This window comes from Oncorhynchus gorbuscha, linkage group LG11 (assembly GCF_021184085.1).
Source record: "Oncorhynchus gorbuscha isolate QuinsamMale2020 ecotype Even-year linkage group LG11, OgorEven_v1.0, whole genome shotgun sequence".
Taxonomy (NCBI): Eukaryota; Metazoa; Chordata; class Actinopteri; order Salmoniformes; family Salmonidae; genus Oncorhynchus; species Oncorhynchus gorbuscha.
The window spans coordinates 21,195,163-21,213,382 of NC_060183.1; the positions used below are offsets into that span (position 1 = coordinate 21,195,163).

An 18,220-nucleotide genomic window follows, 5' to 3' on the forward strand; every position below is an offset into this window, starting at 1 on the left:
TGAAAATGTCTGGGTGGTTATGTTGTTCGACTAGGGCCATTCCTTCTTCATCATTAGGCGGCGCCGCATGGCAAATGGGTGGCGTAGGCCCTTTTTTTCAATGCGGCAGGTTCACAGCTCCGATCTGTCACCCTTCGCTCGCCCTAATGTGCGAAAGCAAGACGTGTTGCGCCTATTAGCACTTCCTGGCAAGGCTGGCACGCTGATCCTCGTCCCCGGGGAGTCTGGCAATATGGTGCCGCGCGGTCACCGCCCGCCAGCCCAGGCTCCCGCTGTCACAACAAATCACGCATCCCCCACCAACATTGTCACTGCCACTGCCGCTGCTACCACAGCTCACGGCCACATCACAGCCAGTGTACTGGAACACCATGGAAGGGCCCACCCCATATATACAGACACCAGCATCAGGGGACACTGGGTAGAGCAGAGCAGCCTGTCAAGGTGGGCGGAAGTTCAAATCTTGGGTAAACATCTGTTATGAACATGAATAACTTCAACAGGAGGATGGCATAGATGAATAAATCAATTCTACAATGTAGAATGCACACAGACAGTTCTATCCAAACAGAACACTGAAATGGAAGACGGAAAGTGTCTCTGAAAGTCTATACTCATCCAGGAAAGACAGCGTGGCATTTTCATTGACTTTCATTGACTTTCATTGTGGGTAAAAAGTGTATAAAACATTAAGAACACCTGCTCTGTCCATGACAGACTGAACAGGTGAATCCAGATGAAAGCTCTGATCCCTTTTTGAATCCCTTGTAAAAATTGACTTCAATCAGTGTAAATGAAGGGGAGGAGACAAACATAATTAAAAAAAAAAATTTTAAGCCTAGAGACAATTGAGACATGGATTGTGTATGTATGTGTGCCATTCAGAGGGTGAATGATCAAGACAAAATATATAGGATTTTTCACGCTCAACAGTTTCCCGTGTGTATCGAGAATGGTCCACCACCCAAAAGACATTCAGACAGCTTGACACAACAGTGAGAGGCATTGGAGTCAACAGGGGCCAGCATCTCAGTGGAACGCTTTCCACACCTTGTAACGTCCATGCCCCGAATAAATTGAGGCTGTTCTGAGGGCAAAGGGGGATGCAACTCAATATTAGGAAGGTGTTCTTAATGCTTTGTACACTCAATGTACATGTGGGAAGAACCATAGCGTTTCCATTTCGTAGATGACTAAAATGGGGTCACTTTGTCACTTTCAATGATAGAGTTCCCTTATCATTTGACTGCAAGTGATTTCTAACAGCAAGCTGGTGTTACACTTCCGTATGCTATCACGCTTTACCATCAGCATTTAGGAAGCAATCGCATAAAGAGAAAAGTGTGAAAAGGGATATTTTTCTGCCAGAATGGCCGCAATTATATCATATTATATAAGTTTTATGTGAAATACTGCATCTGAATATAATTATACCCACACTTGGCATGCATGGACAGCTTAACATACACAGCGAGAATAACGCCGTTTAGAACTGCTGAAAAATAACTCTCTTGGCTGTGAGCACAAGGATTGTGCAGAGGCATTGGAAAGGTCGAGCGAACCCACTGGGCAAAGACTGGTAGAATCAATGTTGTTTCGACATCATTTCAACCAGAAAATTCAATGTGATGACGTTGAATCAACGTGGAAAACTGATTAGAAAGTCATCAACATAAGGGAATTTCATATATTTTTCACCCAACTTTTAAAATACATCAAAACTAGACGTTGAAATGATGTCTCTGCCCAGTGGGCGAGGACTGTTAAACATTCTGACAGCATCAGTTGAGGCTGCCCTACCTGCTCTTAAAGGTCAATAAATACCTAACTCCGTATACCTAAAGTGAAGGTAGCATAAACCTATCCACATGTAACATCTAGATTTTCATTAGCATACCCATCAAAAGTCCCAATGCATTGTTACACCTCACTCTTCTATTTTTCAAGTTATTATGTAAAACCGATCATAACCGATGACAATTTCATGACGGAATTTTTTGGGGAGCATTGGGTCAACAAGATCACTCTCAATCACATTGATGTGCCATGCTACTGCATGAGAGTATGTCCAACATCAGGAAAAAACGGAGGCTTTTCGTTGTGACACTATGACTCCTAGTGTTGAGTAATACCCCCAAAAGGTGCCTCGTTATCCCAGCCATCACCGCCGCTCCTCCCTGCCACCGTGGCAGTACCCGCCGGGCACCGTACCGTGTGGCATGGGGCTGCTTCCTAGCCTAGTACGGCCAGTCAGGTTCTGACCTGAAATTAAATGAAGATTTACATCTGCCAGGGGGGGTGCCGGCCCGGCCGGGCAGGGATATTAGAGCTGTGCGCTGGGAGCAGGGGCGGCCGGGGGGTGGCAGAGGGGGATGCAGAGGGGAGGGAATAGGGGTGGAGGTGGTGGGGATTGTCTGCTGAACTGTCACAGCTCCACGCCTGGCTGGCCGCGCTCCTATTAACACTGCCGAGACAAAGGGGTGACACATTCCAGCCCGCAAGGGGCAGATATACACACACGCACACATGCACCGGGTGCACACACACATTCAGGCGTATTTACACTCCGACAGAAAACACACTCAAAACACAATATACACACAATGATATAAAGAACTGTCGCACACAAAACCACAAACATATACACATGTGCACACTGACACACATAAAAAGCAAAAAAAAACACCAAAATCTATTGCTCGACTCACAGCAGGGGAGAGAGAACTGTGTGCGTAGGGGGGGGGGGGGGGGGGTCACACATCGACACAAACACACCAACACATCATGGTTCACACACAGCTCGGCTGATGGATGGAGGGTGGTAGAAAGCGATGCCAGAGCATGACATGATTGAACTTTGGGACATCTCTGTTCTCGACAGCTTCAACAAGCAGAGGGCACCCGGTGGTCACCAGGGGCATGGCTTCGGTCAATTTCGGTCAACAGGGGGAGGGGAAGAGGCAGATATGGGAGAAGTGGGGGATGGGAGAGGGCACGTGAGGCGTCAACGTGTCATCGTAATGTCAGCCGATGTCAAGTGTACTCATCGTTGGCTGTAATTTTCAGAGCAATTAGAGTGCTTTATATTGAGAACCTGGATCACAAACAGAGGGGCTGGTTGGCTGTTGCATCGATCCTCACAGCCATGTAGAGAGACAAACACACACAGACACACACGCCATCCTCACAAACCCTGCCAGCTAGTAGCACTTCCTTTGGCTGATTTGTAACTTTTCTCACTAGTTTTCATTCCAGTCTTCTGCAGCAGATGATCTGTTCTAGTTTCATGCTGCTGGTTTCTCACTTGTATAGTTTTCATTCCAGTTTTCTGCTGCAGGTTTCTCACTTTTCTGGTTTTCATTCTAGTTTCATGCTGCTGGTTTCTCACTTTTCTGGTTTTCATTCCAGTTTTCTGCTGAAGATGAGTTGTTCCAGTTTTACAGTTTTCTGCTGCAGACTTCTCACTTTTCTGGTTTTCATTCTAGTTTCATGCTGCTGGTTTCTCACTTTTCTGGTTTTCATTCCAGTTTTCTGCTGAAGATGAGTTGTTCCAGTTTTACAGTTTTCTGCTGCAGACTTCTCACTTTTCTGGTTTTCATTCTAGTTTTCTGCTGCATATCAAAATCAAATCAAATCAACTGTTATTGGTCGCATACACATATTTAGCAGATTGCTGGTTTTCCTAACACACACACACCAATACAATAAAAGAGTTAAAGAATGGAATTAAGAAAAATATACATTTAGGACAAGCAAGCAATGTCGAAGTCCGGAGTATAGATATACGTTTATATTGACAAAAAATATGCAACATGTAAAGTGTTGATCCCATGTTTCATGAGCTGAAATAAAAGATCCCAGAAATATTCCTTATGCACAAAAAGCTTAATTCTCTCAAATTGTGTGCACAAATTTGTTTACATCCCTGTTAGTTAGCATTTCTCTTTTGCCAAGATAATCCCTCCACCTGACAGGTGTGGCATATCAAGATGCTGATTAAACAGCATGACCATTACACAGGTGCACCTTGTGTTGGGGACAATAAAAGGCCACTCTAAAATGTGCAGTTTTGTCACACAATGCCACAGATATCTCAAGTCTTGAGGAAGCATGCAATTGGCATGCTGACTGCAGGAATGTCCACCAGAGCTGTTGCCAGAGAATTGAATGTTCCTTTCTCTAAAGGCATCCAAGCCGCATCCAACGTCTTTTTAGAGAATTTTGCAGTACGTCCAACCCACCGTGTAACCAGGACCTGCACATCCGGCTTCTTCACCTGAGGGATCGTCTAAGACGAGCCGCAATGAGAGCTGATGAAACTGTGGGTTTGCACAACAGAATAATTTCTGCACACACTGTCAGAAACCCTCTCAGTGAAGCTCATCTGCATGCTCGTCATCTTCGCTTGATCTGACTGCAGTTCGGCGTCGTAACCGACTTCAGTAGGCAAATGCTCACCTTCTATGGCCACTGCCACGCTGGAGAAGTGTGCTCTTCATGGATGAATCCTGGTTTCAACTGTACCGGGCAGATGGCAGACAGTTTATAGGCAAGCGGTTTGCTGATGTCAACGTTGTGAACAGAGAGCCATGGTGGAGGTGGGGTTACAGTATGGGCAGGCATAAGCTACGGACAAGGAGCACAATTGTGTTTTATCGATGGCAATTTGAATGCACAGAGATACCATGATGAGGCCAATTGTCATGCCATTCATCCACCGCCATCACCTCATGTTACAGATGGTAATGCAAGGCCCCATGTCGCAAGGATCTGTACACAATCCCTGGAAACTGAAAATCTCCCAGTTCTTCCATGGTCTGCATATGCAACAGACATGTCACCCATTGAGCATGTTTGGGATGCTCTGGATCGACGTGTACGACAGCGTGTTACAGTTCCCACCAAAATCCAACAACTTTGCACAGCCATTAAAGAGGAGTGGGACAACGTCCCACAGGCCACAATTGGAAAAAGTATGTGAACCCCTAGGCTAATGACTTCTCCAAATGCTAATTGAAGTCAGGAGTCAGCTAAGATGGCTTACAGCCTTGAGTCTTCTTCAGTATGACGCAACAAGCTTGGCACACTTTTATTTGGGGAGTTTCTCCCATTCTTCTCTGTAGATCCTCTCAAGATCTGTCACGTTGGATGGGGAGCGTTGCTGCACAGCTATTTTCAGGTCTCTCCAGAGAAGTTCGATCGGGTTCATGTCCGGGCTCTGGCTGGGCCACTCAAGGATATTTAGAGACTTGTCCCCAAGCCACTCCTGCATTTTATTGGATGTATGCTTAGTGACATTGTCTTGTTCGAAGGTGAACCTTCGCCCCCAGGATGAGAACTTGAGAGTTCTGGAGCAGGTTTTCATCAAGGTTCTCTCTGTACTTTGCTCCGTTCATCTTTCCCTCAATCCTGACTAGCTTCCCATTCCCTGCCGCTGAAAAACATCCCCACAGCATGATGCTGCCACCACCACCATGTTTCACCATACGGATGGTGCCAGGTTTCCTCCAGACGTACCGCTTGGCATTCAGGCCAAAGAGTTCACTCTTGTTTTCATCAGACCAGTGAATCTTGTTTCTCATGGTCTGAGGGTCCTTTAGGTGCCTTTTGACAAACTCCAAGTGGGCTGGCATGTGCCTTTTACTGAAGAGTGGCTTCCATCAAGCAACTCTACCATGAAGGCCCGATTGGTGGAGTGCTGCAGAGATGGTTGTTCTTCTGGAAGGTTCTCCCATCTCCACAGAGGAACTCTGTAGCTCTGTCAGAGTGACCATCGGGTACTTGGTCACTTCCCTGGCCATGGCCCTTCTCCCCTGATTGCTCAGTTTGGCTGGACGACCAGCTCTAGGAAGAGTCTTGGTGGTCCCAAACTTCTTCCATTTAAGAACGATAGAGGCCACTGTGTTCTTGGGGACCTTCAATGCTGCAGAAATGTTTTGGTACCCCTCCTCAGATCTGTGCCTCGACACAATCCTGTCTCGGAGCTCTACAGACAATTCCTTCGACCCCATGGCTTAATTTTTGCTCTGACATGAACTGTGAACTGCAGGACCTTTATATAGACAGGTGTGTACCTTTCCAAATCATATCCAATCATTCGAATTTACCACAAGTGGACTGCAATCAAGTTACAGAAACATCTCAAGGATGATCAATGGAAACAGGATGCACCTGAGCAAAATTAAAACCTATTTTCTCCTTGTCCTTATGGGGTGTCGTGTGTAGATTGATGAGGAAAAACATTTATTTAATAAAAAAATAAGGCTGTAAGATTTACATTACAGCCTTATTCTAAAATGGATTAAATAAATGTGTAAAAAGTGAAGGGGTCTGAATACTTTCCAAATGCACTGTATATATAATGAAATGTATAGACATTATGGACAGTATATGGATAGAATATGTAGTATGTCTGAAGAATACGTAGGGTAGAATAGTATACTGTATGTACAGCAATAGATAAATAGGATAGGCCTTGACTAGAATACAGTATATACATATGAAGTGGGTAAAACAGTATGTTAACATTATTACAGTTACCAGTGTTCCATGTCTAAGTACATAGGCAGCAGGCTCTAAGGTGCAGGGTTGAGTAACCGGATGGTAGCTGGCTAGTGACAGTGACTAAAGTTCAAGGTGGGGTGATTGGCAGAGGCTGGCTAGTGGTGACTATTTATCAGTCTGAAGGACTTGAGATAGAAACTGTTTTTAGAAGCTGTTTTTCGGTCCCAGCTTTGATGCACCTGTACTGACCTCGCCGTCTGGATGGTAGGCCGTGGCTCGTGGCTCTTGGTGATATTTATGGCCTTCCTGCGTCACTGGGTGCTCTAGATTTCCCGAAGGGCAGGCAGATTTTTATTTATTTTTATTTCACCTTTATTTAACCAGGTAGGCTAGTTGAGAACAAGTTCTCATTTGCAACTGCGACCTGGCCAAGATAAAGCATAGCATTGTGAACAGACAACACAGAGTTACACATGGAGTAAACAATTAACAAGTCAATAACACAGTAGAAAAAAAGGGGAGTCTATATACATTGTGTGCAAAAGGCATGAGGAGGTAGGCGAATAATTACAATTTTGCAGATTAACACTGGAGTGATAAATAATCAGATGATCATGTACAGGTAGAGATATTGGTGTGCAAAAGAGCAGAAAAGTAAATAAACAAAAACAGTATGGGGATGAGGTAGGTAAAAATGGGTGGGCTATTTACCGATAGACTATGGACAGCTGCAGCGATCGGTTAGCTGCTCAGATAGCAGATGTTTGAAGTTGGTGAGGGAGATAAAAGTCTTCAACTTCAGCGATTTTTGCAATTCGTTCCAGTCACAGGCAGCAGATGAGCTGTCCCAGTTTTTCAGTTTTCTGCTCTCTAATGCTCTCTCTGTCATTTTCTTTCTTTCTGTCACTCATCGCCTCTCTTCATAACAATGTCACAGTCAGCAAAAGATTTCAACATATTCCTCTCATGATTATACATTTGTGTAGTTTTTCTTTGAAATGTATTTTGATTTTCCAGACATTGCTCAATTGCTACTGAATGTAGCGACTTCTGTGTGACAGAGGGTCTGATTTGAGGATCTGATTTGAGGGGTCTGATTTGGGGGTCTGATTTGAGGGTTCAATTTGAGGGTCAAATTTGAGGGTCTGGTTTGGGGGTCTGATTTTAAGGGTCTGATTTGGGGGTCTGATCTGAAGGTCTGATTTGAGGGCCAAATTTGGAGGTCTGATTTGAGCATCCAATTTGAGGGTCTGATTTGGGGTCTGATTTGAGGGTCTGGTTTGGGGGTCTGATTTTAAGGGTCTGATTTGAGGGTCTGATTTGAGGGTCCGACTTGGGGGTCTGATTTGAGGGCCAAATTTGGAGGTCTGATTTGAGGATCCAATTTGAGGGTCTGATTTGGGGGTCTGATTTGAGGGTCTGATTTGAGGAGGGCACCTCATTTTGACACAGCTAATATCAGCCATGTGGTCCCAGTCCTTTTTCTCACACCTTGGGGAATGTCTGCCCCCCTTTTTGACATGAGTCTGGCTTCCTGCCTAGCGCCATCCCACTCCTAACCCCACATACACACACTATCCTCACCACACTTCACCATGCAAACCACTATACCAGCTTCTGTCAACAGCATCCACAGCAGCCTACGCAGACATAGTGGATCATGTGACATGATTGAAATTAAACAACAACAAACTCTACTGTTTTTTTGTGGAAATGTTGAAATTATGGCATGGAGTGTTTCCCACAGTCTACTAAGGGCAATTCAAACGCCTATTATCATCTATACTGAACAAAAATATAAACCCAACATGCAACAATTTCTAATATTTTACTCACAGTTCATAGAAGGAAATCAGTCAATTGAAATAAATTCATTAGGCCCTAATCTATGGATTTCACATGACTGGGCAGGGGTGCAGCCATGTGTGGGCCTTGGAGGGCATAGGCCCACCCACTTGGCAGCCAGGCCCACCCACAGGGGAGCCAGGTCCAGCCAATCAGAACAAGTTTTTCCCCCAAAAAGTGTTTTATTACAGACAGAAATACTCCTTAATTTGAGAGAAATAAGCTTTTTGTGTGTATGAATTATTATTTTTGTTCAGCTCATGAAACAAGTGGCATTTATATTTTTGTCCAGTGTAGTAGGCTCCTAGGGCGTTGGGGATGGGGTTAAACCGTGAGCTATGGCTCCGATGCTCATAGGTTAAATCCTAGTAGGCACTTGTTTTGTCATTTTAGCTTTCTGTTTTAACTGGTTTTGACTGACAGTTAACATAGAGCAAAATATTCCGTAATTAAAATGGCAACACACTCCATAATATTGCAGCAAAGGCCGCCCCACTCGCCACAATAAAAACGACCAGCCATGCAATATCTCTGTTGCTGCAGGTATAGTCCGTGGGCAGGAGCTCATCGGAGCTGAGTGCCGACACCTGAAATGTTCTACTGCTTGTGCTCCTGTTCCTCTTATAGAATATTAGCTCAAAGTATTGTGAAGCTCCTGCACATAAATATAAAGATTACCGGCACCTAAAATGAGTAGCGGCACCTGTTTCAGTCCAAGTCAACCACTGGCTATAATGAGGTGGGGTGTTGTCTTTGGAGATTATGTTGAGTGATTCATGTATAACTTTTCTAAGACATTAGCACTACATAACAACGCCATTTGAATCTTATTTTGTTATTGGCGACTTGGTTGTGTGAGAAAAGACACAGACTGGGAGAGAGATGATTGAATGAGAGAGAGAGAGTAAAGAGATAGGGGGGGGGGCAAGAGAAGTAGGTTGCTGAGAATGTCAGGTGCCAGTGTGGTAGGCTGGTGGCTGGTTGATGGTTGCTCTGGGTACATCTATATGTGCGCCTGGTTGAACACTGTTCTAAATCTGATACAGCTTCACAGCTCTGCTGCTATCATGGCTGCCTGGCTCATGCCTGGCTGACTGACTCACCAGGCCATCAGCAGGAGAGAGAAGCTGGGCATGTCTACTGGTATCAGACTGAAGTCAAAGCCCTCCATCCCTCCATCCCCGTCACCTTCACAAAGCCTTAGTGTCTCCCTCCACTCGGGTGTCCTCCCGCGTCAACCCACGCGTTAGTGACACACGTCTATCCTGGGCGCTGCTGCCATCCCATTCGCCCCCTGTGCCCACGTCCTGTCTGCTTGCGTTGGCACCACCCGTGTCACCACCAGCCACTCGCCACCCCAGCGCTTGTGCCCAGACTGTCTCTGACTCCCTGTGCCCGCCCCAGCGAAGGGGAATTATTGTCACTGGAAGATTTCAAGCGCCCTCGCCATCGTAAGTCAAAGATGAGATGTCACAAACCCATTACAGTCTTCAGTAGTTGTCACAAGGCATATTGATGGGGACAAGCGGCTCTGGTTGTGACACCGGCATGGCTGTGTGAAACACGTTAGTGCAGAGTGGTTGGATGGATGAGGGCACCAGTAGTGACAAAGGCTTGCAAGACTCAAATCGGAAGCGGTTTGCGAAATGAATAGAGAAGGGGTGAGAAAACTGGAATAAATGTATAAAACACATTTAAAACACCGTATTCATAAAATAAACAACTTTAAATCAAGCTTTTTCAATAAACAACACATTCTCTGTGATTACCAACTGTTCTGACACCACCTTCTGTATTAGTATTTATTTATTTGTTGCACTGATTTGACTGCCGCTAAATGCCACACCGTGTCCTATGCGATGTATCCTTGTCTGCTCCTTGACCATCTCCCTGGCCTGTGAGTGGTTGTGATGGCAGAAGAGAGAGAGAGAGAGAGAGAGAGAGAGAGAGAGAGAGAGAGAGAGAGAGAGAGAGAGAGAGAGAGAGAGAGAGGAGGAGGAGGAGGCGCCGCCTGAGACCAGGGCCCACTCTCCTCTCACCTCCCTCCATATGTAGGTGCAGGATGGAGGATGGATGTATAAATATAAATATTCCCGCCCCCCCCAGGGGCCCGCTTGGTCCAGCAGGGCCCTCACTGCGCCCCTCCCCCCTCTCCCTCCACAGCATCTAATTAGGATGTTGGGCCTCGTTAGGGCCGGCAACCCCAGGGCCTGCTGATACAAAAGTTGATTCTATCAGACGTAACAAGTCAAAGCTATGGGGACAGATGCTAATTTGAATTCATTCAAAGGAAGGGTCAGCTACTGCGACAAACAGAGACCAGGGGGAAAGAGGGGGGAGACTGGTGCTGGAGACCTCACGTCCCCTCATCCCCTCTGAATGTTCACCAACGCACTGGATCTGATGGCAGGTGCACAGTGGATCTGTGAGGTATCAGAGCCCTTATTGTGTAGTTGCCCTCTGTGGGGGATACCGTTTGTGGCAACCTCTGTGGGGGATACTGGCTGTGGCATCCTCTGTGGGGGAAACTGACTGTGGCATCCTCTGTGGGGGAAACTGACTGTGGTAAGCTCTGTGGGGGATACTGGCTGTGGCATCCTCTGTGGGGGATACTGGCTGTGGAAACCTCAGTAGGGGATACTGGCTGTGGCAGTCTCTGTGAGGGGATACCGGTTGTGGCAACCTCTGTGGGGGATACTGGCTGTGGCATCCTCTGTGGGGTATACTGGCTGTGGAAACCTCAGTAGGGGATACTGGCTGTGGCAGTCTCTGTGAGGGGATACCTGTTGTGGCAACCTCTGTGGGGGATACCGGCTGTGGCATCCTCTGTGGGGGATACCGGCTGTGGCATCCTGTGTGGGGGATACAGACTGTGGTAACCTCTGTGGGGGATACCGGCTGTGGCATCCTCTGTGGGGGATACTGACTGTGGTAACCTCTGTGGGGGATACCGGCTGTGGCATCCTCTGTGGGGGATACTGACTGTGGTAACCTCTGTGGGGGATACCGGCTGTGGCAACAGACAGGACGGGGAACTCCATGTAAGGTCAACAGCCGGGTTACATCATTCTGTACTGCTTCCTCTTGATTTAGGATGAGGATCTGGGTGGAAATGCTATGAGAAGAGGCATAAAGCATTTTGGGTTCAGTCAATCTGCCAGTCTGTATTCATGTCTTGTCTCAAGCTTTCCTCGACCTGTCTTTCCCTCCTTCTTTCCCTTCTTCCATCTCACTCTGCATGGACGCTGTTGGTTTGTCACAGTTCCACTTCCCCCCTTGTCGTATACCCTGTTCCCTCGCTCCATCCCACCATCCCTCCCTCCCTTTCTCTCTCTCTTCCCCCTGACCTAGTTTTATCATTTGATCCTGACTGGAAGGTTAACCCCTAGAGGGTACACGGTGTCAGCCTTGCACCACGTCAATTCCCCCACAAAGGGCAGCCTTTGTCACTTCATATTTTCAAGGCTCCAAAAGCAGGGTCTCTTCATTGTTGTTTATATATATGTATACGTTCTCCTATTGGGCGCCCTCGCCTCCCACCGCCCATTGCCTCCCCTCTTCCCCTGTTGCCAGTCACCAGGTGATCCCACTACTGCTATTGGCGCTGATAGACACAAGTGCACTCAATGGGGATCTATATGCCTCTATGCACAAACAATTCGTAGACTGGACAATGAATCTCCCAATCCTTCATAGACTGTTTAGTGTAAACAAAAATAGATTTGAGTAGTATCTCAGTATTCAGAGTATTCAAAAAAGTGGGAAAAGTTTTGCTCCCTCAACTAGTTTCTCCGATCCCTCTGTCATCCATCTCCTCTGTGGCCTGTGACTCGGAGAGACAGGGCTGTGTACAGGGTGGTTTAATAATGGGAGGGCCTCTGTCTGATGAGACCAGGCACAAATTAGCCAACGTGATGTCTTTGCCCAGGCCCGCATGGCTCGACAGCAGAGTGACTGGTGCCAGGGCATTACAGGGTGTTGGTGCTCCTGGCAGGAAGTGAGCCTGGGTCCTGGTTGCGACCCGATACGGCCACGCTCTGCCAGGGGTCAGCACCCATCATGCACTGGGGCCTAATGCTACTGATGAGAGGGAGCCCGCCCCGAAGGTCAGTGCATCCGCAAGGTGTGGCCACACAGCGTCAGGATAACCTGAGCTGACAGACAGGCGCGGCCACACGTGCATATACACACACATACAGTGCGAACACACGTACATACCATAGGAGGCTGGTGGGAGGAGCTATAGGAGGACAGGCTCATTGTAATGGCTGTGTTTGAAACCATTCCATTTATTCCATTCCAGGCATTACAATGAGCCTGTACTCCTATAACTCCTCCCACCAGCCTCCTCTGACAAACACATCAAAACTATGAAATAACACATATGGAAACATTTAGTAACCAAAAAAGTGATAAACAAATCAAAATATATTTTATATTTGAGATTGTTCAAAGTAGCCACCCTTTGCCTTGATGACAGCTTTGCACACTCTTGGCATTCTCTCAACCAGCTTCATGAGGTAGTCACCTGGAATGCATTTCAATGAACATGTGTGCATGTTAAAGGTGAATTTGTGGACTTTCTTACCTTCTCAATGCGTTTTAGCCAATCAGTTGTGTTGTGACACGGTAGGGTTGGTATACAGAAGATAGCCCTATTTTGTAATAGACCAAGTCCATATTATGTCAAGAACAGCTCAAATAAGCAAAGAAAAACGACAGTCCATCATTGCTTTGAGACATGAAGGTTGGTCAATACGGAAAATTTCAAGAACTTTGAAAGTTTCTTCAAGTGCAGTTGCAAAAACCCTCAAGCATTATGATGAAACTAGCTCTCATGAGGACCGCCACAGGAAAGGAAGATCCAAAGTTACCTTTCATAGTTTTAATGTCTTCACTATTATTCTACAATGTAGAAAATATTAAAAATAAAGAAAAACCCTTGAAGGAGTAGGTGTGTCCAAACTTTTGACTGATACTGTATGTACAGTTGAAGTCGGAAGTTTACATACACCTTAGCCAAATACATTTAAACTCAATTTTTCCATTTTTATAAAACTCAAGTCCTGACATTTAATCCTAGTAAAAAATCCATGTGTTAGGTCAGTTAGGATCACCACTTAATTTTAGGAATGTGAAATGTCAGAATAAAGGTAGAGAGAATGATTTATTTCAGTTTTTTTTCTTTCATCACATTTCCAGTGGGTTAGAAGTTTACATACACTTCATTAGTATTTGGTAGCATTGCCTTTAAATTGTTTAACTTGGGTCAAATGTTTAGGATAGCCTTCCACAACCTTCCCACAATAAGGTGAGTGAATTTTGGCCCATTCCTCCTGACAGAGCTGGTGTAACTGAGTCACATTTGTAGGCCTCCTTGCTTGCACACGCTTTTCAGTTCTGCCCACACATTTTGTATCAGATTGAGGTCAGGCTTTGTGATGGCCACTCCAAACCCTTGACTTTGTTGTCCTTAAGCCATTTTGCTACAACTTTGGAAGTATGCTTGGGGTCATTGTCCATTTGGAAGACCCATTTGCGACCAAGCTTTAACTTCCTGACTGATGTCTTGAGATGTTTCTTCAATATATCCACAGAATTTTCCTACCTCATGATGCCATCTATTTTGTGAAGTGCACCAGTCCCTCCTGCAGCAAAGCACCCCCACAACATGATGCTGCCACCCCCGTGCTTCACGGTTGGGATGGTGTTTTATGGCATGCAAGCATCCCCCTTTTCCTCCAAACATAATGATAGACATTATGGCCAAACAGTTCTATTTTTGTTTCATCAGACCAGAGGACATTTCTCCAAAAAGTATGATCTTTGTCCCCATGTGCTGTTGCAAACCGTAGTCTGGCTTTTTAATGGAGGTTTTGGAGCATTGGCTTCTTCCTTGCTGAGCGGCCTTTCAGGTAATGTCGATATAGGACTCGTTTTACTGTGGATATAGATACTTTTGTAACTGTTTCCTCCAGCATCTTCACAAGGTCCTTTGCTGTTGTTCTGGGACTGATTTGCACTTTTCGCACCAAAGTACATTCATCTCTAGGAGACAGAACACGTCTCCTTCCTGAGTGGCATGACGGCTGCGTGGTCCCATAGTGTTTATACTTGCGTACTATTGTTTGTACAGATGAACGTGGTACCTTCAGGCGTTTGGAAATTGCTCCCAAGGATGAACCAGACTTGTGGATGTCTACACATTTTTTTTCTGAGGTCTTGGCTGATTTATTTTGATTTTACCAAGATGTCAAGCAAAGAGGCACTGAGTTTGAAGGTAGGCCTTGAAATACATCCACAGGTACACCTCCAATTGACTCAAATTATGTCAATTAGCCTATCAGAAGCTTCTAAAGCATTGGCATCATTTTCTGGAATTTTCCAAGCTGTTTAAAGGCACAGTCAACTTAGTGTATGTAAATGGCTGACCCATTGGAATTATGATACAGTAGGTTATAAGTTAAATAATCTGTCTGTGAACAATTTTTGGAAAAATTACTTCTGTCATGCACAAATTAGATGTCCTAACTGACTTGCCAAAAGTATAGTTTGTTAACAAGACATTTGTGGAGTGGTGGAAACACAGACAGACACACACAGAATCATAAAAATACACCAATTCATGTGCATACATACAGTGGCATAAACACACATACACAAACATACAATCATACCACACAGACATGGACACCACAAAACACACGTTCATACAAGCCTCACACACATACATCTATACGGGGCAAGCACATCTGAAACTACTACTACTACTACTCCATCTGTTTCCTGTCAATCTACAATGGTATTCATTTTTGGAAAGCCCTGAGTGAGCAGGCCCAAAGATAATAAAGTCTATACAGTCAGAGTACCGCAAACATGATAGTCCCTAATAACCAGCATGTTCATCTTGTGCATTGCGCTGTCCTGTGCTCACGGTCTGAAAATGACAGAAATGGTTAACAACACGGCTAATAGTGTGGAAACGATCCACTGCTTTGTGTCCCGTGTCTCTGGCATGTTGGCTACTTTGTGCGTGTTTGTGTCAAATGGAGGAAAACGTACGCAGAGGCTAAAAGCTGGATCCTTAAAGGTCAATAACTTGCACATTCTGCACGAGGCGCATAGAGATTGCATGTGTTAGGTTCTCAATAAGCAGAGTTGCCAATGACGATTACTTGTCAACTCCTATTTATGAACAGTGCTTTTCGGCAAACTCTATTTGATAGATTGATGAGCATTCGCCTTGATTCTCTGCTCTTTTTTTTCTGAAGACAGTGACTGCTCCCTGAAGTTGAAAATGTCAAGCCAAATGTCACAGTAGATGTTGGTGGAAGATCAGTGGGAGTCCATGATCCATTATGTGTAAATCCAATTCTCAATATTTTTTCAGAGTATCCGGTTGTATCTGGGGGTCAGTGCCCCTTGGTCCCCAGATGCCCATCATGGTAGCAGGGGAGTGTGTATGTGTGTGTTTTTATGCTCCCTGACTGTCTAGCTTTCATTCTGGTGATTATTAGCGAGCTGGACACAGTCAATAAACTGTATGAATTTAGGTCCATTATCATTTCTACACAGTTTCAATTTGGTTGTAGTCATTTTTAAGTATATTGAGTTCGCCCCCCTTCCCCCAAAAAATATATCCCAGTAAAGAGTATCCACTAGCCTCCCAGGTGGCGCAGTCGTCTAGGGCACTGCATCGCAGTGCTAGCTGTGCCACCAGAGACTCTGGGTTCGCACCCAGGCTCTGTCGCAGCTGGCTTTGACCGGGAGGTCTGGATTGGGAAGGGTTTGGCCGGTAGGGATATCCTTGTCTCATCGTGCACTAGCGTTTCCTGTGGCTGGCCGGGCGCAGTGCACACTAACCAAGGTTGCCAGGTGCACTGTGTTTCTTCTGACACATTGGTGTGGCTGGCTCCCAGGTTGGATGCGCGCTGTGTTAAGAAGCAGTGCGGCTTGGTTGGGTTGTGTTTTGGAGGACGCATGACTTTCGACCTTCGTCTCTCCCAAGCCCGTACAGGAGTTGTAGCGAAACGGGGGTAAAATTTCAACATTTAAAAAAAAAGTATCCACTCACATCAAGTGGATAGATTGTCTTCCTGTAAATAACAGCTATGACTAAAGACATAATACAATTCAAATTCAGTGGGAGTTAGGCTGAAGTAAAGACTGAGGTAAATCAAGGCTGGGGAGTAGGTAGTCAGAGCTGCTGGCAATGACCCTGATGCCACAGAGGAGAGGATGGGGTGGTGGGGTTTGGATGGGGCGGGAGTCTGAAGTGGATAGGTTGGCTGGGGGTGAAAGGAAACACCGGGGTGTTGATCTCCGGGAATGCGGCATGCCAGAGTGCTGGCTCGACAGGCACCAAACCCAAATACCTTTGCCCACCCTCTTCTTGTCTCTCTCTCTACCCCCCTTCTTCCTGCTCATCTATCCTGCAGGTTAGCCTTTTTGGCATGAATCTTGTTATGGGGGCAGCTCTGCAGAGTGGTCAGTAGCTGGCACAGCCACAAAGTTATCAAATCTGATTTTAAACCGAACCTTAACCACGCTGCTATCGCTAATGCCTAACACTAACCTTCAATTAAGACCAAAAAAGCACATTTTTGTTTTCATTCATTTTTACTATAAGTACATTTTGACTTTGCAGCTGGCCATCTACCATAAATCGCTCAGTTCTGCCTCGAGGACAAGACTCATCCCAATAAACGTCAACCTGCATCTATCCTTGGGGATATGGAGTGGGCCTCAATTGCCTCCCCCCTCCCTCACTTTCCATAGCCCATGAAATAGGAGATCACCGCTTCTCCGTTTCCTCCAAAAGGATCAGCGCCCGGCTCGGTCTCCGGACGGGACAGCATTCCTTCCCCCAGCATGCTGTCGCTGGCCGGCTGTCACACTGGGTGGCCAGAATAGCCCTGTGACGTCTGCCCCGGTTACTTGAAAAACCACCTTGTCCTGTGAACTGCGAGAGCAAGGATACACAAGACAACATCCCTGGCCCAGATGTATCCCTATCTAACGCTGAGTGGGTACGGTGGCACTCACAGGCGCAGGGCCGATGCACTGATACATAACATACACACCTGGACAGTTGACAGAAATACACACATTCTCTCTCTTTTGTTCTCTAGTGTTGTTATTGTGACCTGATCAATAGAAACAGTTGTCAAAGTTCATGTACAGTGCCTTGCGAAAGTATTCGGCCCCCTTGAACTTTGCGACCTTTTGCCACATTTCAGGCTTCAAACATAAAGATATAAAACTGTATTTTTTTGTGAAGAATCAACAACAAGTGGGACACAATCATGAAGTGGAACGACATTTATTGGACATTTCAAACTTTTTTAACAAATCAAAAACTGAAAAATTGGGCGTGCAAAATTATTCAGCCCCCTTAAGTTAATACGTTGTAGCGCCACCTTTTGCTGCGATTACAGCTGTAAGTCGCTTGGGGTATGTCTCTATCAGTTTTGCACATCGAGAGACTGAATTTTTTTCCCATCCCTCCTTGCAAAACAGCTCGAGCTCAGTGAGGTTGGATGGAGAGCATTTGTGAACAGCAGTTTTCAGTTCTTTCCACAGATTCTCGATTGGATTCAGGTCTGGACTTTGACTTGGCCATTCTAACACCTGGATATGTTTATTTTTTAACCATTCCATTGTAGATTTTGCTTTATGTTTTGGATCATTGTCTTGTTGGAAGACAAATCTCCGTCCCAGTCTCAGGTCTTTTGCAGACTCCATCAGGTTTTCTTCCAGAATGGTCCTGTATTTGGCTCCATCCATCTTCCCATCAATTTTAACCAGCTTCCCTGTCCCTGCTGAAGAAAAGCAGGCCCAAACCATGATGCTGCCATCACCATGTTTGACA

The 18,220-nt window shown here is 45.7% G+C and overlaps 1 protein-coding gene across 1 annotated transcript; it reads right to left on the reverse strand.

The window, feature by feature from the left end:
- Positions 1-2,280: 2,280 nt before the first annotated feature.
- Positions 2,281-12,407, reverse strand: LOC124047625 (proline-rich protein 2-like). Its single transcript, XM_046367944.1, has 3 exons — positions 12,322-12,407; positions 10,823-11,359; positions 2,281-2,464 (listed from the first exon to the last, which is right to left on the reverse strand). Exons 1-3 carry the CDS (start codon positions 12,405-12,407, stop codon positions 2,281-2,283), a joined length of 807 nt encoding a protein of 268 aa, XP_046223900.1.
- Between the last annotated feature and the right edge of the window lie 5,813 nt (positions 12,408-18,220).